This window comes from Zonotrichia leucophrys, chromosome 5 (genome assembly GCF_028769735.1).
Source record: "Zonotrichia leucophrys gambelii isolate GWCS_2022_RI chromosome 5, RI_Zleu_2.0, whole genome shotgun sequence".
Classification (NCBI taxonomy): Eukaryota; Metazoa; Chordata; class Aves; order Passeriformes; family Passerellidae; genus Zonotrichia; species Zonotrichia leucophrys.
The window spans coordinates 753,106-776,707 of NC_088175.1; the positions used below are offsets into that span (position 1 = coordinate 753,106).

At 41.6% G+C, this 23,602-nt stretch overlaps 1 protein-coding gene across 3 annotated transcripts in view; it reads left to right on the plus strand.

Annotated features, from left to right (window-relative positions):
• Positions 1-23,602, plus strand: part of MNAT1 (MNAT1 component of CDK activating kinase) — a 120,454-nt gene that overhangs the window by 79,297 nt on the left and 17,555 nt on the right. The window contains exons 7-8 of one of the 3 annotated variants that reach the window (XM_064713570.1): positions 3,974-4,095; positions 9,229-9,340. In XM_064713570.1, the coding sequence (XP_064569640.1) occupies positions 3,974-4,095; positions 9,229-9,292 (186 nt within the window). In that variant the 3' untranslated portion in view covers positions 9,293-9,340. Of the gene's footprint in view, positions 1-3,973; positions 4,096-5,911; positions 6,182-9,228; positions 9,341-23,602 lie in introns of those variants that run through there. The other 2 variants (XM_064713569.1, XM_064713568.1) reach the window with 2 other exon arrangements.

A 23,602-nucleotide genomic window follows, 5' to 3' on the forward strand; every position in this document is an offset into this window, starting at 1 on the left:
GTCTCTCAGCCAGTCAGTTTTACTTCTAATACAAAGACATTATTCAACCCCCCTCCCAATTTAATCCTCTATGTCTCCCATCTGAACCCATACAGCGCATGAATAGAATGTCAGTTGCTCACAAATCCATTGCTGTGCAGGCTTTTATATAAACAAAGTCCTAAGGATAAGCAAATGCCTTCCTTCTAATTAGCAGCATGTTTTGTGGTTCCATACATTCCAGTATGTAATAGACAGCTCTGGTGCCTAAAATAATCCCAGGGAAAACACTTGTATGCTGTGAAGATTGGGGTGGGAGGGAGAGGAGGCAGGAAAAAGTGTTGTCTGTGTTCTTGGAAGCCTTTTCTCTCTTCATTTGGACGCTGTCAGCTTCTTTTACACAAACATTACAGCATCCAAGGGGAATTAGAAATACTTACCCATGACCACATCAGATTTTAGGTTTGTCAGGAGAAAGCAATGCAGAAGCAGGACCTTGGTCCCACTGCTTTCATTTTGGTTTCAGCATGCTGATAAATGCCTCCTAATGCTGGAAAGAGGTAAGGCTGACTGTCTAGGTGGAATACAGGAAATTTAAAAGTCTTACCTCATAGGTTAGAAATGGGTTTTGGATCTGTAAAAGAGCTGTGTAAGTCCAAAGTAACAGTTATTGTCTGTTGTGGCGTCTCTAAAGTTACACAGCAGCTTCCCTTTTATTACCAGTCTGTTATGAAGTGGTTTGGGACCATTGGGACACAGAGACAAAAGTGGGATGCTTCTGGTCAAATGGCTCTAAACTGAGATAATAGTGGTCAAATTGAGCCTTTTAACTTCAACAGGGTTTTTTTGTGAGTCAGCTTATCCCAACAGCAGTGGAAATAGGAAAGGCAATGGTTTTGGTTTGCATCCCAGCCTTTTGCACTAGTCTGGGCCATACCCAGTTCTGGGACCTCACTAACCTGTGTAGGGCTGAACAATTGAAAGTCTGTAAGCTCAGGAGCCTAAAGGGCAGAAACAACAGCTGACCATGGGGCTTTTTACCCATTGCTAAGTGGAATGTAATCCACATTGCCAAAGCACATCAGCTAAAGTTGTGATTTGGGAAACAAAACCAAATGAGGTCTCATACAGCTGCATAATGTCCTTGAGGTGCAGATCTGCTGGCTGCACACAAACCAGTGCAGTCCTTTTGCCATGGAAATGGCACCCTGGTTCCTAATCCTTGCACCTTGGCCAATGAGGGAGGTGAGAAAGACACAGGAGAGAGTCAGTCTCATGAACCAGAAATGAGCTGCCAGTGTTTAATGGTGAAGATAACTATTGCAGTTAACTTACCTAGGGGATATACCTGTACATCAGATCACAGAGTGTGATCTGAAATCTGTCTGAATCTAGATTGGATGCCTTTCAAAAGAAGGTATTTTGGCTGAACTGCCAGTCCTCGGGTTTCATACAGGAACACAAAACGTCCTGGCCTGTGCTGGACGTGATGTCAGACCAGCTCAAGGGGGGACAGTTTCTCTAATGCAGCTCCTCTTCTGACATTGTGCTGTTTTCCAGGCCACCCCAGGGAGCTGGTGATGCAGTTCCTGCCCCCTGTGCCCCCCATGCCCCTGGGGTGCTGACCAGTCAGCCTTCCCACCATTCATGGGCAGCTCCCTCACAGTTCCTGCTCAGTTATCTGAGAGATAATGTCCATCCTGGTCCCCTGTGACCTCAGCACCTTGGGAACCCCACAAAGAGGGGAAAAACAAATGAAACATTTTCATCCTGTCCTCCCAGGAGCTTCCAGAGCTTTGGACATCTGTAGCAGCATAAATGGTGGTGGGGAAAAAGGCAGTGATGATCCAGTCCATGTGTTGGGAGCCTTCCTGTGTCTCCTGGCCAGTGCTGGCAGAAGTTGCTCTCATTAACAGTGTCAGGAAGGCACCAGTGCGACTGTGCTGACAGTGAGCAGCTGTTGTGGTGCTGTCCTCAAGGGATGGGGTGCCTGCAATCTGAGATTCTCCCTTTTTCTGCACAGAAGTCATTTCCCAAAGTATTTACTATGGTTTTGATCTTTGCCCAAAACCAAAATTTCTTTTCTATGGCTGGAACAAAATTTGAATTTGGAAAGAGTGAGACTCTTCACTCACCAGATGAGGTTGTACATATGTAAAACATTGGTATGACTTTCCATTTTTTGTTTGGTTAGAGACAATGATGTTGCTAAAAATTCAGATGTAAGAGTCTTATTTAAGCGATGGGTGTAAGAGGCTGACATAAATGTAGCTACCAAGTATTATATTTTAATAAACTTGGATAGATGGTAAATAGACAACTTCTAGGATAATATAAACCCTTGCTTTTATGTCCTAAAATATCATGAAGTGGGATTAAAGCTGAATTTGTAATGTTTAGCTGAAATTTTAACCTTTCTTTTCCTAGTTTTAAAAAATGTATAGTAGCCTTCTTTTAATGTTGCAGCAATAGTTTGTAGCACAGAAATAAACATGCTGGCCATGAGAGTTGGAGTGGTGCATGGCTGACTGGAAATCTGCCTTCACATCTCCTCTCCAGGACACTGTCCCCATACCAGTGTCAGCAGTGGCCTCTCCTGTCCCCCAGGCAGTGCAGAAAAAGCCTAAAACTCTGTTTTCATCACACAAACAGGGGCTGTTTGAATGGAAAACTTGAGCTGCTGATATTTCCGTGGAGATCAGCTTGGATCCACGATAACACTTCTCAAGGACTTGCGCTTTCAGTTTTCTTAGCTATTTTCTGCAACTCCCTAAACAAAAATATCTCTGCTCCAAATTCAGAAAGGTCACTGTCTTCAACCACAAATTTAATTAACAGCTTTCCCCTTCTACAGACTTTTTCATTCCCCTCTTTAGTTAATTTTAACCCAGTGTCCCACTTTAGGAGCCTGTGTTTTCCACTTGAGGGAGTAGATGCTCAGAGGAGTGGCCCCAGGGAAGCTCAGCTCAGGAAGTGATCACCACTGGGAGCCAGGCTTATACACAGCATTACACCATGGAAAGCATCCCATCTCCTGTTTCAGACAAAATGTCTACAAAAACAATACTGCTACTTTGCTAAATCCCTGCATTCTGCAGATGGGAAACTCAATTTCTACAGGGAAAGCCGGGCTGGTTTGGGGCAGCTCACGGTGCTCTGTCTTTTTGCTGCTGCTGCTAATTTTTGTGAGCACCATAGAATACAGTAGAAAATTGAAACTGTGTGAAAGATCAACAAATCAGTGTAGAATGTCACGCAGCAACATCTGTTAACTTTGGCTCTATCTCATATCCTCCTGACCCCCTCCTTCCCAGGCACAATCTCCTGTTTTGTGAGAGCTCTGAGTGATAGGGACTTGGAGGGGAGGGGTGTGCAAATGGCTCACTGTTTCTCAGCAGTCTGAAGGTCCTGCAGAAGTACCATCTGGAGTGAAAGCTTAATCTTTGTGTATTTCTATATTTTTAGTTATGAAACAAATGGGAATTTGCTGAATGAATTAATTGTATTGCTCTGTAAAAGTCTATCTTGAGAGCCATTATGTATGGGAGTGTACAAAGCCTGTGGAGAGAAAGGAAAGTGGCTTTCCTTTCTAATCAGGGCTTTCAGGAAATCATTGATTACAGAATCAAGTAGGGCTGTTCAGAGACATTTGTTTGATAGTACTTCAGATAAATGAAATTAGTGCCTAATAATAATTTTGCTAGTGACACTGGAAGCAGCTGTACTTTCTAATGGTAAGCTTGCCCTGAAAAAAGCTTCTTCCCCCCTTTTCTTCTTGTCCAAACAATTATAGCTGATGAAACATCACTTCCAATCTGTAAAAAAAATATCTAAATCATGAAGGAGTGGTACAGTGAACAGTATGTTCTTAGTGGGAGGGTTTTTGTCTGGACCAAGGTAATGCTTGTTTTATACTGCATATAAAAAAGTCAAAACAAAACCTTGACCTTGATTATATGTAGAAATATTTTACTTTTTATTTTTTTTTCAACAGGGTCAGCATATTTCATTAGCTCCCATTCAAAAGTTAGAGGAAACTTTGTATGAATATCAGCCTCTGCAAGTGGAGACCTATGGACCACAAGTTCCAGAGCTTGAGATGTTGGGAAAGCTGGGGTAAGTAAATCAATGCATTTTAAATCCCATATTATGGCATTGTAGCTGGGATTGTTACCATCTTCAGATTGCCAGGGATCTTTTTTCCTTTTTTATTTTAAGGGATCTTAACGAAATATTAGACTTCCTGCCCAACCAACATTTTGTTTGGGTGGATAAGCAGAAATTTTTGGTCCTCTTGCCTTTATAGATCTATTGAGAGCTGGACTGGATTGCATTAGTGTTTTTAAGGTTGTCCTTGGCAGTCATAGTGAAGTAGCTGTTCATTTTCAGTTGCACGGTATTAAAAAATAAATAAATAAAAATCTGGGGCTTAATTTACCCAGCTGTAAGCCAGTAAAAATATTAAAGTTGGGCTGTTTGCCATGGAAAAGGGTAGATTTACTTGTCGGCTGCTGTCTACAGTCAAACTGTGTTTGTGAGAAATGAAGCACAGAGCTTAACTTTGTCAAAAAATATAATGCAGGGCTGGTCCACAGCTCGGCAGCATTGTGGTGTGCACCCATGTTTGAGAGAAAGGGAGTTTGGGAGCCTTCTGTGCCTGGGTAAGGGGGGTTAGGAAGTGCAGGAGTGATGTGTTGGTAGCTGCAATGCCACCTGAAAACTGGAGCTGCTGGGAGAGTGTCACCCAGCTCATCATGGCCTGACCCTCAAGGTCATCAGCACTTGCAGTGCCTGGAAACTGCAGGGCAGAACGAATGTGCAGGCTGGCAAGGCAAGAAAGAGTTTAAAAAAAGAACAGTTTACCTTTGGCTGTGCAATCTGGGAAAACTGAAGCCACAAAGTACTGAACAAAGTTGAGGCAATTGAGTGTGCAGTTTGGGAGACCACTGAAATCCAAACAGGAATCCTGTCTAGTTCACTGGCATGGGAGAAGCTGTATCTCATCCAGGAAATGACTGAGGTAGATAGGAAGGTAAATAAGCAACCTAATGGTGCTTCAGAAAACTGAAGTGAGAAGTGACAGTGAAAGCTGTCTGGGAGTGAGGCTGTCTCCATTTTTACTGTTCCTGTGTCCTCCTGATGCCTGTAACTTTTATTATCTTCTGGTTTAAAGGATTTTCTCTGTTAAGTGTTGTGCTGCCCCAGAACTGGTGCCACTAAATGCAGTGGACATAGATGGCTGTTCCTGATGGATTTGGACACCAGCATTCACGGGGCACAGGCAAAAGTATTAATTAGGGGTTTGAACTTGGGCAGAGCCTGGTTCAGCCTTCACCACCTGTTTGGATGGAGCACAGCTGTGAGGGACCTCCAGTGTGAGAGGGGCTTGGAGGCCCCCTCAGCCTCATCACAAACAAGAAAAAGATGCAGGGAGGATTCCCTTTGCCTGTGGCCCATGAATGCTGGTGTCCAAATGCACCAGGAACACTGTCCTCTATGTCCATTGCATTTAGTGGCACCAGGTCTGGGGCAGCCCAACACTTCACAGAGCAAATCCCTTTAAACCCTGCAGTTGTGTCTGTGTGGGATTCAGAGCAGGGATTGCTAATAATGCCGCAGTCTTCCCTTGGAGACACTTTGGGAAGTGCCATTTTCCTCCTGTGAGCAGGAGCAGCCAGGCTTGTTGGGCTGAGGGGAGCGGGGTGGCTGTGGCAGCAAGGGGAGCTCAGGGCTGGCTGGCTGGGTGGGTGGGTTGGTGGTGCCCACCAGAACAGTTCCTCTGAGTCCTCAGGCTGTTTGCCATTCCAAAACAAATACATCAATGCTGTGGGTTCCCAGCCAGCACAGCTCTAACCCTATTCCATGGGGTGTCTGAAATACCTCAAGGCGTGCAGGGCTGTTGGTTTATATATTTTTGTTTCTGTGTTTATAGGAGCTCGTGCGCATTTCCTGTTGGTGCTGAATGCTGCACTAATGTGCCTCTGTCCCTGCTTTGGGGCTCTTGAGGCAGCTGCATGCAGCTGCCTGGGTGAGGCAGAAGAGCTGGGCACAATGTAAACCTCTGCAGCTAAAGATTTTTAGTTTCCTGTTCATTTGCACTTATAAAAGGCCGGGCTGGATGGGGCTTTGAGCCACCTGGCCTAGTGGGTGGCATCCCTACCCATAGCCGGGGGGTTGGAACTACGTGGTCTTTAAGGTCCCTTCCAACCCAAACCATTCTGTGATTTTGAATGTATTTAGTTGGTTTTATTTATTTTTTAAATTTTAGTTTCTCCCTCTTTTAATTTTCCTGTTAATAACTTTTAGCCTGACATTTATTGCTGCTCAATAGTTCCCTCAAATGTGCAGGCTGTTATCTGAGTTTCTGGAGCCAGAACTATTGCAAAGACAATTGTCAAACTATGACTTTTGAATTCACTAATTTATAATTTATTGGCTTGTTTTTCTTAGTGATACATTTTTTAATCTTCAAAACACTCAGCAGAATGAATTTTTTGAATATTCCTTACCATCTTACCTTCTGCAAGACCTGCTTTTGGTTTCAGCATTTTTTTTTCCTTAGTGAGTTGCTGTAATGAAGGACACAGCTGGCAAGAAGGTTTTAGCAAAGGGCAACAAAAAGGATGAATACTTACAGGGTCATGTAGAACATTTGTAAGGAATCTTGTATAATTAAAAAAAAAATGCTTTTTAAGATGACTTGTATTATTTGCTTATTAGGCTTTTCAAAAAACTTAATGAGCTGACCATAAACTTGATTTTGCATTTTTCCACTGTTCTTCTGCGTGGAGTTTGCATATTTTGCAAAAAAGGAAATTTATGTTCAAATTGTTCTTGCAAATTTGTTTTCAGTTTCCCCTGGGGATGTAAATTTTCTTTTTTTTTCTTAAGCACTGCAGAAAAGCATTAACATCCTTGTGCGTTTTTTTTTTTTTTTTTTGTTAGGGTGTTGGAAATCTGAGAATAATAAAGATTTAGGATTTTTTTTCCCCCCAACACAAATGATTGGTGCAATGTGCAGGGGTTTGTGTCCTTCAGCCCCCCATGAAGGTCACTTTGGCTGTTGAGACTCGAGGACCAGCTCATGGCTGTCTCAGCTGTCACATGGAAACGTGACTTGGAAAAGGGGAGAGGATGCGTGAGAGCATCTCCCAAACATGTGGTGCTGCCCTTGGAGGAAAATGGGCTCTTGGATCTCTGGAACATGCCCATCCTGGGGCTGGCTCCTGCAGCTGCCTGTCCCTCCCCAGTGACTTACAGCCCTGGCTCTGGGTGCCTTTGTCACTGCTCTGAATTACTGAAATGCACTGGGAAATTATTGCTCTGTGCACGGAGCTGGGGGCGACTGCTGATGTGTTTGAGAGAGATCCCTGCCTTATCAAGGGCTCTGCTGGCACTTGTGCTGTCACCACAAACTCCACGTTTGGACTGAAGTGGGAAGTGTCACCTTTTGGTTCAAATCTGTTGAGTTGCATTTTGGGGAGCAGAGGTGTGTGGCTGCAACAGAACACTTGGGCACTTGCTTTACTTGGAGGTTTTCTTAGATGGGCAAAAAAGTTCTGTCTCTTTTCATTTTATTTATTTTTTTTTCTTCCTGATGTTTTAGCTGAGCATGCTGAATTTGTGTGGTTGGAGGTCTGCATTTTTCTTACTGGAAAACAAAAGAAATGAAAAATATAACAAACTGACATTCCAAGTAGTGAAAGAATAACACAGGATGGGGATGGAAAGTAGTGTGTTGCTTTAAAAATGTATGTTTGATGTGTAGTTTTGATTCTAAAGGAAAAACAAAACAAAAAAGCCCCTGAGGATCCAAATGATGTTTTTTTGGCGGTCCTGAAGAATGTAAAGACATTCCTGGCAGTAATTATAAGTGTGTCTAACAGGAGTGGCCACACAGCAGCTACCAAATTTTACAGCTGTGAAGAGACAGACGCAGGCTACTTAAAAATTGACTATAAATTGAAAATCTGCTTATGTGATTAGCATTTTGGGTAAAGATATGTAAACTTCATGACTCAAGGTTTAGAAACCTTGTAATCTAAAGTGGATCATACTCAACACAGTGCCAGTCATATCCTCACCATTCTCATAAAATTGAGGTAGTTTACAAGTCAGGTTAAAAATTTCTCTTTGCAGCAGACCTTGTAATCAAGTCAAGCCTGGTCTGCTTAAAATAAAATTGTGTTTGCCTACTTAGCTTTGAGGAGATCCAAGCTGAATATATATATATGTGTGTATATAAAAAAAATCTTTTTTTGGGGGAAAAATGTGACTTCTCTTTGATCTATCAACTTGTTTTCATGTATAATCACATTGTTAGGAGCACCCTGGTTAATGTTTGGTTTAAATAAAATGCAGAAAAAGAAGTTTAATAGTGAACACTAATCTAATGAGGATGGGTAATATATTTTGATAAATTAAAAGTTAAATCTAAACAGATCATCATTTTAAGAGCTGAGGGGTAAGTACTGAAGCAGAGTGGGAGTGCTGTGAAAATCTCTCCATACAATGAACATGTTTTAGCCCACTGGGCTTTTTCTTCTGAACAACTGGATTGATTCATTCCTTTTTTCCTAGTGTAGGACAGCTCAGGCATTTTAAATTTCGCATTAAGATGAGGTTGGGTTTCATATCTGTTAGAGCTTTGTTAGTGTTTAATTTTTAACCTTCACTCCAAGTGGAAAATTTCTGCATATTTCTTTGTTGTACAGTGTTGTAGTGTAATTTGAAACACATGTAGAGCTCTGGCACTTAATCTAGAAATGAGTCGTGTAACTTCTTTGCTGTCAGTCATTGTGATATTTTTTTTTTTAAGTGAGGCAATAGTCAGGATGGTCTCCAAACTATTCCTACAGCATAGCTGAGCTGGTCTTTGGCTGGATTAGCTTCTGCTAGAACCCTGTCAGTGTCTGTGTAGGGTTGGAGGCAGTGAAATAACTGAGAATTGATTTTGAATGGGTGACAGGATCACTGGGCTTTAAAAGTCCATAGCAGGTGATTTTTCACATCTGCTCTGTCACTGGGGTATGCAGATATTTCTTGAATCTTGGAAAAGGAGAAAAGCCACAAATGAAGGGCTGATTTGATCTGCTTTGGCCCATTGGTTTTGAACACTGAATTCATTCTGCTCCTTTTAATGGAATTGAGTCTCTCAATAAGCTCAGTAGTCAGAGTCAAAAGATTGAGTAAGAGCAAGGGAAGCTTGTCTTGCCTTGGAGGGCTCACAGAGGGCTGCACTCCTTGCAGGAATGCTCTTGGCTACCGAGGCATGTGGTCTGAATTTCCCAGAGTCTCCTGTTGCAGGGCCTGATCCTCACTCAGCAGAGAGGTTTCTGTCTGCTGCAGAGCGTTTGGCATTGGGCACCCAATGGGTGAGAATTGGCAGGTAAGGAGTGATTATTGCTTTGAAGGCTCAGCTACATTTCCATACAGCCCTTTGGTTTTTGTTCATTTTATCATAAATAATTGAATAAAAACCCATGAATGGCAAAACAAGTACTGTGTAGGTGCCCTTTTTTGGAGTCATGAACTTGGCCAAGTGTGCTGCCTCTTTCAGGGCAGGCAGCAGAACTGCCTGTAAACCATCTTGACCTGGTTTGATACAGAAACTATCTGGTATTGCTCTAGCATTCCCCAGAAATCCTACAGCCTTCATTTTAGGATTTTTGGAAGGATGCAAATTTAATATAGGGGAGGTAGATTAGCACCAATTTTTCCAGCTGAATGGAAATCAAGGAGTGCAGCCTTTAGTATGTCTGAAATCTTACTGTTTAAGGAATCAGCTTTCTGGCAGAAAAGTCTATGAACATTTCAAACGACACCCCATAGAATATGGTGTTTTGCATGGAGCTCTTCTGTCAAGGTCATTAGCAATTGAATATATTAAAAGTGGACTGCTTATGAAATGGAGAGTTTTGCTTCCTGCCCGCCCACCTGTGGGTATAGTGTGGGTTCTGTAACTGTAAAAGGTCTCAGGAGGGTTATAAAAGCAGAGAATATGGAAAATATATAAAGAAACAAAGAAGGAAGCCTGCATATACCACTCAGTTTCTTCTATGTAAAGCTGGCTGTAGCTGTGTGTGTACCACTAAATTAACCTCAAAAGCTGGCCCTGACAGCAGAATGTCCATGCTGATTGTTTTTGTTGGCCTTTGCCTTAAAATTAACTCATCGATCTAACACGAATCTCTGTGCTCTCAATACCGGCCTGGTCATGTTTTTTTTTACTTTTTCATGCAGTCATGGAAAAAATATGTTTCTGCTCGAAGCAGTTGTCAAACAAGCTTCTTTCATCGACAATCAGACACAGGGCAGCTGAGTGAGGCTGTTTAGTCTAGAATAAATACTCGTGAGATTACAAGGTCGCTGTAGGAAATGTAATTATACCATTTCTTCCAGAATAGTCTTTCTGTAGCGTGGGCTTGCTGAATACTAAATCATACATTCATTAAAATACTTAAATATGAAGAGGAAAAAAAAAGAAAAAAATCAGAGCCTTAATGAAATAGAGATTTGTCTGCAGATTGCTACAGGATCAAGCGGTAAATATTTAAAGTTACTTCAAAAAATCAGAATGGTAATATTGGCTTTATTATTGAGAGTTTGTAGGAGGCAAACCCTGATTTGTCTCTGCAGGTTTGGAGGCAGCGCTGCTAAGTGGGCAGCTGAAAGGTGTCAGGCAAAGCTGTCTGCTGATGGATTATAACGTGTCAGGAGGCATCCAGCAATTGTGTGGGCCAAATGCCCTATTTTCTGTGCTCTTTGTGCCTCAGCAAATCAAAGCCTTGTTACTACCAGCCACTTAAAAAGACCTGATTGTCTGTGGCAGTTCTTATCTGTTATTGAAAGCCCTTCTTTGCTTTCATCCCTCCCTCCATCCCCTGCATTGATATGGCTGTGGATGTCTGGTTCTCTTGTGACTTTGTACATCCACAGGCTTTCCTCCTTAGCTGCTGTGTTTTGGTACAAGTTAAGTTTTAGGACTTCTGTTGCATCCCTGAAATGATGTGGTAAATTTGAGATCGGTGGTTTTTATGTTCATTTTCCTTTTCTTTACATTATCTTTACAGCATTTTCCTTTTCTTTACATTTTTCCTTCCCTGCTTCTCCTGCACTCCATCATGTTGCCCTTTTTGAGTCTTTTCTCTGGCTCCTCAGCCAGATGGATAATTGCACTGGGAATTGTGTGGTTGCCACAAGAAAAACAATATGTTTTGCACATGCAGGAGATCTGTCCTGGTTATCTCTCACTTCAACAGCAGCAGGGCCTCAGTGTCCTCCAGTTTTTGTAGTTCTTCCTGGGACAGAGCCCCCAGATGCTTTTTTTGAGTACAGAGGCAGGAACACAGTGATGGGGAGCAAAGTCTGCCTGATGGAGCGTGTGGGAGCTCATGGAAATCCATTGCTGAGCTCCTCCTCTTCATCAACATCTGAGCATTGCTCCTGCTCTGTGCTTGGCTGTCAGGAGAGGTGGCACAACGAGGACTTGCTCTGGGGCACTCTGAGAAAACCATGGCATTTTCTCCTGAAGGGACTATTTGGATGCAGTAATCTTCAACTAATTAGTCTCAGATGTAGTTGAAGTAGAAAGGTGATGAACATCCTATTTGAATTTGCCTTCTGAAGCATTTTCATTTGTAAAAGTTCATTGGAATAGAAATTCAGAAAGGAAATATGGAAGGAAGGAGAGAGAATCTTCTTAAGCCCTTCAACACTGTTGTTTTAAGAAGGGGGGGGTTATATAAAATGAAAACATTTAGCCAGAGACAGCCAGCAAAAAAAGACCCATAAAGAAAATAAAGCCAGGAATTTTGCACCATCTTGACTGACACTGATAAATACAGTTGTAAAGCAGCATTCTGATGAAGATTTTGTTCAGGTATCAAATGGCTGAAAAGGTGAGTTATGAGTTTCCTTAAATGGCAGAGGGAAGCATTGGGGGGGAATGTCTTGCTTGAAGCTCTCTGCAGCTTTTGAAGCAGCAGTTTGTGGTTCTTTAACTCCCATCAGTTTGTGGTTCTTTAACCCCCTTCACATGGCTTTCTGAAGGAGTCTCTAATGCTTAAAGCTTCTCCAAACAGTGCTTGGTGCTAGCAGTGAGGGATCTCTTCCTGGAGGAGCAGGTCAGTTGCCAAAGTCAGTAATTCCAGTGATAAATTTCATCCTTTGGATGGATGTAACTGCTCTCAATCCTGATAATGATGGATGACAAGATTTTTAAGGGTTGGGCTGCCAATCTCTGTTTTCTCATTTTGATACTGACCCTGTGGTCCCTCAGATTAGATCACACTGGAGGGCAAAGTGGAGCCAGAGAACTTTTGCTAAGAGTTAATGGTATCCCATCACAGGTGTGTTCTTCATTTTTCCCAGTTAATTAAAAAAAAAAAATCCAAGTCTCCCACACCCATAAGAATTGGAGTTTCTGGCTCCATCCATTCCAGCAGTTTGTGCTTCTCTCCCTGTGCCTCTCACACCTGGAGAACAGCAGAGATTTTAGGGGTAACTGGGACCAGAGCTACTGCATGGGAGGGAGTGGTTGGATATGGAAGGGGGACCCTAAAAATTCCTTGATTGAAGCTCTTTGGATCTTTGAAATTGGAAGATGTCCAAGGACAGGTTAAAGGTTATTATCTCAGGTGCCTTTTGAAGTAAGAAACTCATGTATTTTGGGTCAAAGGGGCAAAATACATAATATGAATTTCCTATCATGCATTACAGCTATTTCTGATTTTTTTTTTTTTCCTTAGTGGTGCTGCTTAGAGGGGGTTGAGGAATTAAAATGGTTGGCTGGAGATTATGTACACACATTTAGGAACCAATTTCATGGCTTTGGTTTTAAAGCCTTGCTAGTAGTTATTTGAAAACTGTTCTAGGTAAACAAGACATGCAGTGCCAGGCTTCCAGAAAGAATTGAGTTGTTCACTTCTCCCTCTTCCAAATTTGAGTCAGGCTGTGTTTCTAATAACAAAGCAGAGGTTTGAACATAATGGGACTTCACAGCTGAACTATTGCTCAGGCTTGAAGGTAACACCACCATATTTTTGTTTCTTTAACTGGTATTAAATGTAAAAACATAAATCCTTTTCAGTGGGAGAGGAGAAGGGGAGATGGTTTTCATTTGGCATAATTTCCTGTGAGCCGTGGTTCTAAACAAGGCCCATATTTACACAAGACAATACAGTTTTACATGTACTGGTATATCCAGCACGTTTTAAAATTGTTTAGCCAGCCCCAGGTATTAAATACCTTCACAATAAATGTGTTTAATAAAAGTAGATGAAGTTTGAAATAATTTTTTAATAATTTTACAGTAGAAACACCAGTTAAATCAACCCCACTGCAGTAATAAATGTCACAAAAACAATTAATTATAGTTGCTTGCCACTGCAAAATCAATTGTGTAACTGTTCTTCTAAAACTGACTTTTACATTACTAAATCCTAAACACTACACTTCTGTAACTTGTCAGAATCAGGTTTTGGTTAATAGATATTTTCAGTGATGTAATGGGAACTTCTGGCATGGAGTCAGAATATAATGGACTGTGATTAATGTTTTAATAAGCACTTTTATTCTACTTATGATGCAGCAGTGAAATGGTTTCCTGCTTAGATTGATAGAAAAGCAGGTGTGCATTCATACTTTTTTCTTTCAGTAAGAATAAGTTTTTCAATGTTTCTGCTTGAAAACATTTAATGTTTTTCCTTGAGTCAAGCACTGCTGATTTGGGGGTTTCAGTTTGTTTGTTTTAAATCCAGCTATTGCTGATATTTGTCAGCTGAAAGTGGAGGGGGCCATGGAAACCTTTTCAGTACTTAAAGTAATTGCTTTGTGAAAAAGGAAACTCATTAGTTTAAAAAATAGTTCTGATATATTGACATTTTCTTCAGTGGAAGGATTTGTTTAAAATAGTGTTGGAGTAATTTGAAAGTGTGCAAGAACACATACACTGTTGAAAATATTAGCAGGTTAGATTTATTATGGAGGTTGATGTAATACACTTGCTACATCATGCTGGGTTACTTTCGTCCTGGAAGTGGTTATGTTATTCTGTATTTAAAATATGTATTTTTAAAAAAATAATTAATAAACAAATAAATAAGGTCTTTTAGTCACTGCTTTTAATGACCCATCAAGCCAGAGTTTTTACAGGTATGGCTTTTTTGCTTAGAGATCAAGTCAGCTTTTGTCCTGGTGGTGTTTTTTTTAAGATGATGTTAAAAGTGAGCAAATTCTTCAGACTTTAACATCCTGATGATATCTGGTGATGGTTGTGCACTTGGTCTCCACTCTTCCTCTGCAGAGGAATATATATACATAGAAAAATTTAATATATATATATATAAACCACAGAGCATGAGGACTGCCTTCTGTGGAAAACAAAGTCATCTCTTTACTTTCCTTGTAAACTCGATAGGAACAATGGATATTCCTGTGATGAGGAGAGAGAAGAGGGTGAAACCTGTAGGAAGAGGGGGTTCCCATGTCTTGCTGGCATCATTCCACTAGCCTGGCTTCCAGGCCCCTCTGCTCTCCCCTCTGAGAGCTGGGTGAGCCTTTCTGGAGGGATGGAAAAGGTCCTGGCTCCAGTGCAGGCGCTTTTCTCTCATCTCCGGAATCTGTCGACGTTAATTGAGATTCAAGATAAGAGTTTCTCCATCCCTTTGTTCTTTCCCCTAAACCTGCAATCTTACTGACTCCTCTGTTCTCAGGAGCATCGACCCATGCTTTAATTTTTCCATCAACTTTGGAAAAAATGCAGATATCAGCATACTTGTGTTTTTAATATTTATTGAGAATTTAGGAAGCAGCCTCTATACCTTGGGTTTGTGCCAACTCTCTCTACTGGGGTGGTGTCAGCCTTGCACAGAGAAGGTTACTTATGGTTTCCTTTATTTGCTACTGCTGCATTTGTCTAGTTCTCCCTTAAAAAGATGCAGGAGGTGAGTGCTGGCTGCTATCTTTATTTTTTGACTCTCTTCCAGAATTCATGAGGAAATGCTCCTGAATAAAGCCAAAAAAATTCTACACCTCTTCTCCCCTTCCTGTCATTAGAAGGTTCTCTCTCTCTCTTCCCCCTCTTTTCACATTTAGGTCCTGATGGATTGGGCAGATTTCTTGCTCTGTGGTCATTGATTCTACTAATTGTCAAAAGCTATTCCAGAAATGAGAGAGAAGAGATTTTGTACTCTGAGGCCATCTCAAAACTTGGAAGCATAAAGGCTCTGCTGTTCCAGACTCTCTTCAGCACACAGTTAATTTTGGAATGAAAAGTCCCACAGATAGAGAGTCTGCAAACAATCTGAAATAAGGAAACCATATCTTGCCTTTTTATTTTTCCCCTTGTTCCATGATGTAGGTGCATCCTGCACTTTTCTCCCCAGAAGCAAGGCAAGTATTGTTGTGAGGGTGTGAGTGCAATGGGGATTTTGCTTTCAGGACTCTGCTGTGACTGAGCAGTTTGGGCTACAGGGTCCTTCTTGATCTTTTGGCTGTTGTCTAAGAGCAGTCACTGAAATTGTTATTTTTGTATTTTGCCTTTATTACCTCTCTCTTTTTTGCTCACCAGAAGTGCTCTTTAGATTTTTTTGGGTCTGCTGTATTTGCTCAATTTATCCAAGACTTGGAAAAGCTTGGACTAGCAGAAGAACACACAAAATTGGTGTTGCCCAGTTCTACAAACATCTGAGCAATTGTCAGTGTCACAACAAATCCTGGAGGAGCAAGGATAGCTCAGTGCAGCTCCCAACTCACCATTTTCACCAGTTCTCCCAGTTAACACCTCCAGACTCCTTCCCTGCCTTCTCCAAAGAGCTGTAGGAAGTTCACATGTTCCCTGACTTGTTTTTGGCTCTGGTGTCAAAACACAAATCTGAAAAATTCCCATTGAACTTGCTTGGGTGCTAAGCATGGCAAGTTTAAAATTAAATACAAACTCCACACAGGTCCAGTTCTGCTCGCAGCCCTGGCAGAGGAATTTGTAGTGGCTGCAGTGGGAGCAGGATGAGACCTTAGAGAAGTGCCTTTAATGTTCCTCCCTGGGGCTCTCGGGATGGACTGTGTGTGCTCACAGGGCTCAGGGGTGTTTGCAAATGGAGCAAAGGAATGCAGCTGCCTGTAAGAGAGAAGGGTGGGCAGAGGAGCCCTGTGCTGCTGCTGCAGGCTCTTCATCCCCCAGTTCACACAGATTTGGCTTTTCTGGGAGCTGTTGGCTGCGAGTTGATTTTCCTGTATTTCCAAACAAATGCTGAAAACTTGCCTGGAGCTCTGTGCTCAGATCAGCTGCCCATATGTACTACAGCAGCAGGTTTTACAGGCTGTCTGCCCTGGCAATTGAAGACCAGAAAAAGAAAAGAAAATCAATGTATTTTCTTTTAATGCTTTTTTTATCTCCTTAGAAAAAGACTATGAATGGGGCTAGCCAATACATGAGATTTCAGTGCTCATGTATGGATCCATTTCATGCCTTTCTCATGCACATGTGCATTTTTTCTTTCTTTTTTTCTCTTTCTCTCTCTCTTTTTCTCTATCTCTCTCTTTTTCTCTATCTCTCTCTTTTTCTCTATCTCTCTCTTTTTCTCTCTCTCTCTCTTTTTCTCTCTCTCTCTCTTTTTCTCTCTCTCTCTCTTTTTCTCTCTCTCTCTCTTTTTCTCTCTCTCTCTCTTTTTCTCTATCTCTCTCTTTTTTCTCTCATCTCTCTCTTTTTTCTCTCTTTTTCTCTCTCTTTTTCTCTCTCTCTCTCTTTTTCTCTCTCTCTCTCTTTTTCTCTCTCTCTCTCTTTTTCTCTCTCTCTCTCTTTTTCTCTCTCTCTCTCTCTTGCTCTCTCTTTCTCTCCTTGTTGCTTTGGTTCATTATCTGAAAAATGGAATTATCTGATTTGAAATATCAGCATTAGGTTCTGGGAAGTCCTTGCTGCTTCCCGTAGAGAGAACCACACAAGCTGGGCTGGCTGGTGGAGGTGATACTAAGGCTCCTGGTGTCTGCAAAGAGCAGTGCATCCTCTATTTTGGGCTGCTTTGAAGGATGTTATTTGCAACAAATCCCAGAGTTTTTGTTGACTCATGACTTATATTTTGGTTTTATTCAGCATTTTTTTTTTGTCCTTTGAGGGCTCCAGCAGCTGAAGCAGCATCGTCTTACCACAGGGCAGTTTCAGCTGAGCCTGGTGTTTGAAATGGCAACACTGCTAAATGCTTGTGCCTTGTTTTTAGAACACCATTGCAGCTGCCAGTTTCCTTGAGGAAGCAAAAACAATATGAAAAGCAAGAAATACAAATAAAGGAGAGGTTTAAAATACTTCTGATGTGAGAAAAAACCCAAAACAACAGCCAAAAAACAAAACACAAAGCATGCTAAATTGAGCAGAATTTCTTGAAAGGAAAGTGACATCTAAATAAGCATGCATGTTCCTGAATTCCCTTCACCTTTTCTCCAGCCTTTACATAAATTCATTGATTAAATTCTGTCTTAATGAGCTGTTGCCAAAAATTTTCCTTTTCCTCTGATAAAAAGCTTGGGTGCTCCCAGAATAGCTGCCTCATGGTGAGGGTAGATACAGGGGAAGATGAGAGTTCCCAAAACTCTTCTTTCTGACAAAGTGGTACAAAGAAACTGCAGTGGTACCATTAATTTTTCCAGGGAGAGGGTGGGATTTAGGGTGCCAGGAGTAACTGTTTTGAGGGGATGATCTGTGTGCCCAGAAAGGCTGCAGTTTCTGCCGCAATGATTTTATTAATACATATGTTTGTGCATGCAGATATTGTTATGGATCATTTTACATTTACAATGTGATAACTCCTTGCTGTTATTGCTGCTGTATTATTAGGTGTTCTGTAGGTCTGCAGTGCAGTGATTTTTTTCAGCAAGTACAGCTGAAGCTCAGTGTTTTGCCCCAGAAAAGAGAAGGTAAAACTCAGAGAATTCACTGCAGAAAATCAGGGTGAATTCTGAATTCCCCTGCTCAATACTATTTTGTGTCTGTACCCACCTCCTTGCCTCCAGAAGAAATCAAAGCTCAAGTTTTGTAAATCAGCCACTATTATCTGTGTTGTTTCCCATATTAATTAATTTTTGGTGCTGTTTTGTGTGACCTGTTCTTAGCTCCTGGCTGTGTGACCTTTGCTGTTAAGCTGTCTCTAGCTGAAAAAAGTCCATTTTAGTAAGTGCTACACAGATTAATTTGAATCATTTATCCATCTCCCCAGCCCCCTCAGATTTTTTGACAGATGTACATTCTGCAATAGGCGACTTTTATATTTTCTTTTAGATGGTAGATGAAAGTTGTTGAGAATCACTAGGATAAAATGAGATCCCTGCAGGGAAAATACCTCTGTGGATGATGAATCCCCATTTACACTTACTTCTTAAGATCTATCGGTGTAAATCATGCTTAATATTTTTTTTTGCATAGCACCTATGAAAAGTAATTAGAATATGAAACTTTAAAAATTAATTACTGCTTGTTTATTGTAAAGCTAAAGATGAGCTTGCACTTTTCATTGGGGTGTGTCATTGAGGGGTGTGTTAGTTTTTGGGGTGAAGAAATTTGAGATCAATATTGTTTCAGTCCATAGGTCAGTGTGGAATATTTTCAGTGGCAGTGCATTAAATGGACAGGGCACACAGTGAAAACTTTTGTGCTCCAGGGATTGAGGGATAATAGTTCTGGTGCAGGAGGACAGCTAACTCGGAAAGATGAGCACAGGACTCCTCTGGAAACATTACCAGATTATTTTCCTTAAAAAATTGAATGTTTTCTATACAGAAAACAAGGAGTTTGCATTGATACAGATTTAACCTCCATAGAGAGTTACAGGAAAATCCTACAAAATTCATGGTGAAGTTTGTGTGTGGGGCTGTATTTGGGACGGCTTTTAAGGCAGCCTGTGCTGCAGCAGCACAGAGGTGGTCTGGGAAGAGCCAGCTCTGCTTCCCCTGTGGTTTTTGCTCTTCCATGGCTCCAACTGGTAGAACCTTTGTAGTACAAGAAGTTCTCACTCACAAAGGGCATCAGGTTAGCCTGTAGTAGATTTATGTGCCACAATATTATTGAAGCCTTTGAAAGCGTGCGCGGCGCTGGCGGGGCAGATAATGCAGGGCTTGTGTGGGGCTGCTTCAAAGGGAGCTCAGTGGAGAGCTGGCCCTGCTGCTGAGAGATCAATACAGTCTGTGCTCCCTCCCTTCAATCACATCAGCAGCCTGTCAGAGTGATGCACTGCTCACCAGCTCTATACAAACAGCTTGATTCTGGTAGGAAAGGGATTTTATTGGAGCAAACCCCCTTTCGAACAGAGTAACTGAGTGCTTTTGGTGTTTCACTTCAGAACAGGTCTGTGCCCAGAGAGAAGTGACATTTTCATCTGTGATGTGCACTTCATTGCTGCTCAGGGATATAAATCTGTGGAGTGCAGGTCCACAGAGACCTGTCAGGATCTCTCGCTGCTCAGAGTGACCCCAAGAAATGTTAGAAAGTCTCTTTTCCCAGCCTGGAGCTTGAAGGAGGAGTCCGAGCTCTTCAGTTCTCATTCTCAAGGTTGTTTATTGTTCCTTATCTATAAAATTCTTTCTCCTGTTCTGCCAAGGTCCTCTCAGCAGGACAGTCCAGGCACTCTGCCTCCCCCCAGGGCAGTGTTATGTCTTTATACTAAAAACCATATGTACAATATTTACAATTACTTCCCAGTTCCTATCACCTATGTTAGACAGTGAGCTTCTACTCTAAACCAATCGAAAAGTGCCAACATCACAGCAGAAGATGGAGGCCAAGAAGAAGAAGGAGAAAGGCTGGACATGCCCAGATCTTTCTATCTTCCCCCCCCAAATCCCCATTCTAAAAAACCCCAAAATCTACTTTTTCACCTCGTGATAAATTCACTGTCATTGTACTTAATTTGTCATGGCCTGCAGATCTTCATCTAAGGTTGGTAATTTGCTCCATGTGTCATCATCAAACCCACAGGGGCATCTTGGGCTCTGTGCCAGGGTCTCTGAGCCCCCTGGCAGGGTCTGGGTGCTCAGCACAGCCAGAGGGATGTCCTGGGTGCTGACATGGACCTTGATGTTGTTTCTGAGTTATGCAGGCAGTGAGTGCTCCCAGTCCCTGGCTGCCACCTGGGAGAGCTGCATTTCTGGTCTGGCTGCTTTTAAGAGCTGATTACAGGAAAGGCATTTCAGTGGAGAAGTGTTTTCATTCCTGCTTTACCCACCATGCTGCTTTGTGTTCATGTTTTAACTGGAGAGCTGCATTAAGCACGTTGTGTGTGTTACCCTTCTCTCCTCTGCTGCCTTTAATTACAAGGTTTATACATTGATGTACAGCAAATATGAAATTGGAGCTAATGGGAGGTGGGTTTGGGCCTGAGCTATAATGCCTATAAAGTGTGATGAGAGCTGGCAATTGAGTTATGATGCCAAAGAGTGGCATGACATGCAATCCAGTGACATCCCATTGAATGGTGTTTCACAGAGCACTAATATTTTATGTAGCTTTAAGATAAAAGCTTGGTTATAGCACTCAATGCATAAACATGCATATACCTGTTTATGGCTGTATGTTAAAGCAGTGGCCCACACTGTTTCTTACATTTCTTGTTACAGCAAGGAGCTTATATATCTTAATAATACAAGAAATTAAGCAGTTCAAGAGCACAGAGCAGGAAAAAGACCTACTTTAATTTTCTACAGATGTTTCTGGTGATTGAAGACTAAAGGAGTTTCATAATGAAATAGCAAATTGCATGAAAGAGGTTAAACTTCAGTACAAAGTTAGGCTGTATTTTAATATTCCTGGGGAGTGTATACTAATAGAATAATCACTCACCTCTTGTCTTGCAGCTTCTGACTTGACATAGCCATGGAACTTGCCTTTTAAGCACAGTAATTTCTGTATAAGCTGTTTGATCTGTCAAGTAGGTGTAGGAGCTTGTGTCAGACTTGAAGAAGGGAGCAGATTCAGCTCTGACAGATGATTCAAATACAGTGAAGTTAATTGACTTTGCCAGGGGAGAAAATTCTTCCTCCCAATTATGTCAAATGCCAGACAACTTTCCAGAGGTGTGGAGAGAAACATGCCTAAAGGACAATACTGACACTGCTTTTCTGGTAGCTGCTTGCTCTGCTTTATTTTTATTTTTAACTTTTTTATTATTTAAACTTTAAAGGATAAAACAATAAAATCCACTAGCTCAACTACCTCTTTGTTTGAGGCCTCTCAGACCTCATAAATCCATTGCCCCTCTGTGCTCCTCAGGATTTTCTGCCTGGTTATGTGAAGATAAAAACCTGTAAAGCAGGGAAGTCTCTGGCTTCTTATTTTTCTGCCAGTGTTAGGTGTTCTGCTTCTTTGGCTTCACAGGGGCATAATTTAAACTCTGTCAGAATCACCAGGTTTCTGTCACATTCTAAGATTTTAGTGTTTGGAAGGCAGAGGAGAGGACTGGGCTTTTGACTCTGTTTGCTGCTCCCATGTCAGACCTACAGCCTGTCTCATATAGGAACCTCTGCAGTTCTGGGTTCCAGCAGCACATGATTCTTTTACAGAAATTTCCTGTCAGTGCAGAGGGAGCCAGCAAGGCTGTCATGGTGTAGAGGTTATTGCTTGGAGGATAAAACTCCCCTTTTCTCCATCCTGACACCTTTTCCCCTCTCAGCCCCATTTTTGTTTGCAGTTCAGGGATTTTTCCACTGCAACTCATGAGAAGTGTTACTGCCAAGAGATGATAAATAAAATTAATAATAAAAAGGGATTGATGTAGACAACTTTTAATACTCTCTCAGCTTCTCGTTGTTTCTTGAAGAAACAAGAAGAAGAAGAAACAACAAGAACAAGAAGAAACTCTTGTTTCTTCTTGAGATTATGACAGCACAGCACTGGTGGGCAGGTCATGCACAACCCTTCAGTTTTATTGCACAGTGAAGGCAGAATCAGTTCAAATGCCCTTTTCTTTTGGGGCATGTGTGTGTATATATATATCTAAATCTAAAATATATATGTAAACTGGCCTTCTTGTTCAGTAACTGTTACAGCCTTTTTAAGAATATATGTTGGTTAATCTGACAGTATTTATATTTTATGAGATTTGATTTTTTGGTTGTTTATTGCTGGGTTTTGCCTTACAAAAGTGCCTAGGAACATAATTGCAAGTCAGACACTGTACAACAGGTCAGAGGTGTGTGGAACAGTCCATACCTCAAATGGAGGATGCCATCTTTAAAAGAAAAAGAAGTTAAATAACATGCAGTGGTAGCAAACTATCTCCCTTTTATTCTTCCTGCACTTGACTCTCTTCCTGCTAAATGTGGCAATACTGTCAAAACTTCTCATTCTTTTGTCTTCTCCGTGTCAGTTTAACTGTTCCAGACCTTTCAGTAGCCAAGAAATCCGTTCTGTTTGTGGGTTCCAAATTTTTACTCATCCTTGCATCTGGTTTTGTTGCCTTAAACCCCAGATACTTTCAGATTGACACAATATTGATCACAGTTGCATTTGGTTAAATTTGAGGTTAGTTTACATGAGTCACTGATGAAATTCCATGTGACACTTTCTTGGACATGGGGAATTCATTATCTTTAAAATTATTTTTTGAGAAACTTTATTCAGCCACTAAATATACTTTTATTAAAACAAGCCCTTAGTGTGCATAATTGAGATTTGGAATCATGGTGTTTGTTTTTTCACATTTCTTGGAGTGTGCTTTCAGTTTAGCTAAACTAAACACCATTCTATTTAGGGCATAATTTTAAGAATATTTTTGTAATTCTGGCAGCAAATGCTGTGACATTATAATTATGCCATAAGCATTCAATGTTTATCCATCATAAACTGGCTGTAATCCCAGTTCTGGAAAACAGCTTTCTTGTTGCTCTGGATTCTTCAAGTGAAGGGGCATTTTTGTCTGCAGAAGTTATTTTTTAAGGAAATCCACCATTTGGGTTAGTTACATACTAAAGCAGCTCAAAAAGAGAAATCTGTCTCCCCCTCTTAAGGTCATAATTGATTTTTGAAGTTTACTTGAAGGAAGTTCACTTTTAAGGACAAGTTGAATACTTGAACAGCAGATCCTGAATACTGTTCAGAAACAGACTCAATTCTTGCATATATTAAAATATTGCACTCATTGAAGTGCCTAAATTTAAAAAACGGAACTGGTTAAAGCAATACAATGTGATACTGCTAACACAGCTGTTAATTTGGGGGTTTGAAAGCCAAGCAGGACCCAGTGGTTCCCCCCAGGAGTCAGTAATGGGAGCAGCACCCTGAGGTGTCCTGGCTGGCTGTGAGCTGCTCCCTCAGCAGCTTTGCAGCTGATGCAGAGCCCAGAGCCTGCACCAGGTGCTTGTGCTGCCCTTCAGAGGCACCTCAAGGCTGGAGAAATGTGTCACAGCAATCTCACAGAAATGCAGGGTGCTGCACCTGGGCTGGGACAGCAGCTCTGTGGGGAAGGGGCTGCAGCAGCCTGTCCTTGGGGGGAGAAAAGCCACCAGGGCTGGGCCAGGCAGGGTCACCAGCAGCTCAGAGAGGGGGTGATGCTTCCCTTGTGCTCAGCACTGTGAGGGACACATCCAGAATGCTGGGTGCTGGCCTGGCATCCCTGGTGCCAGACGTGACATGCTGGCAAGGAGG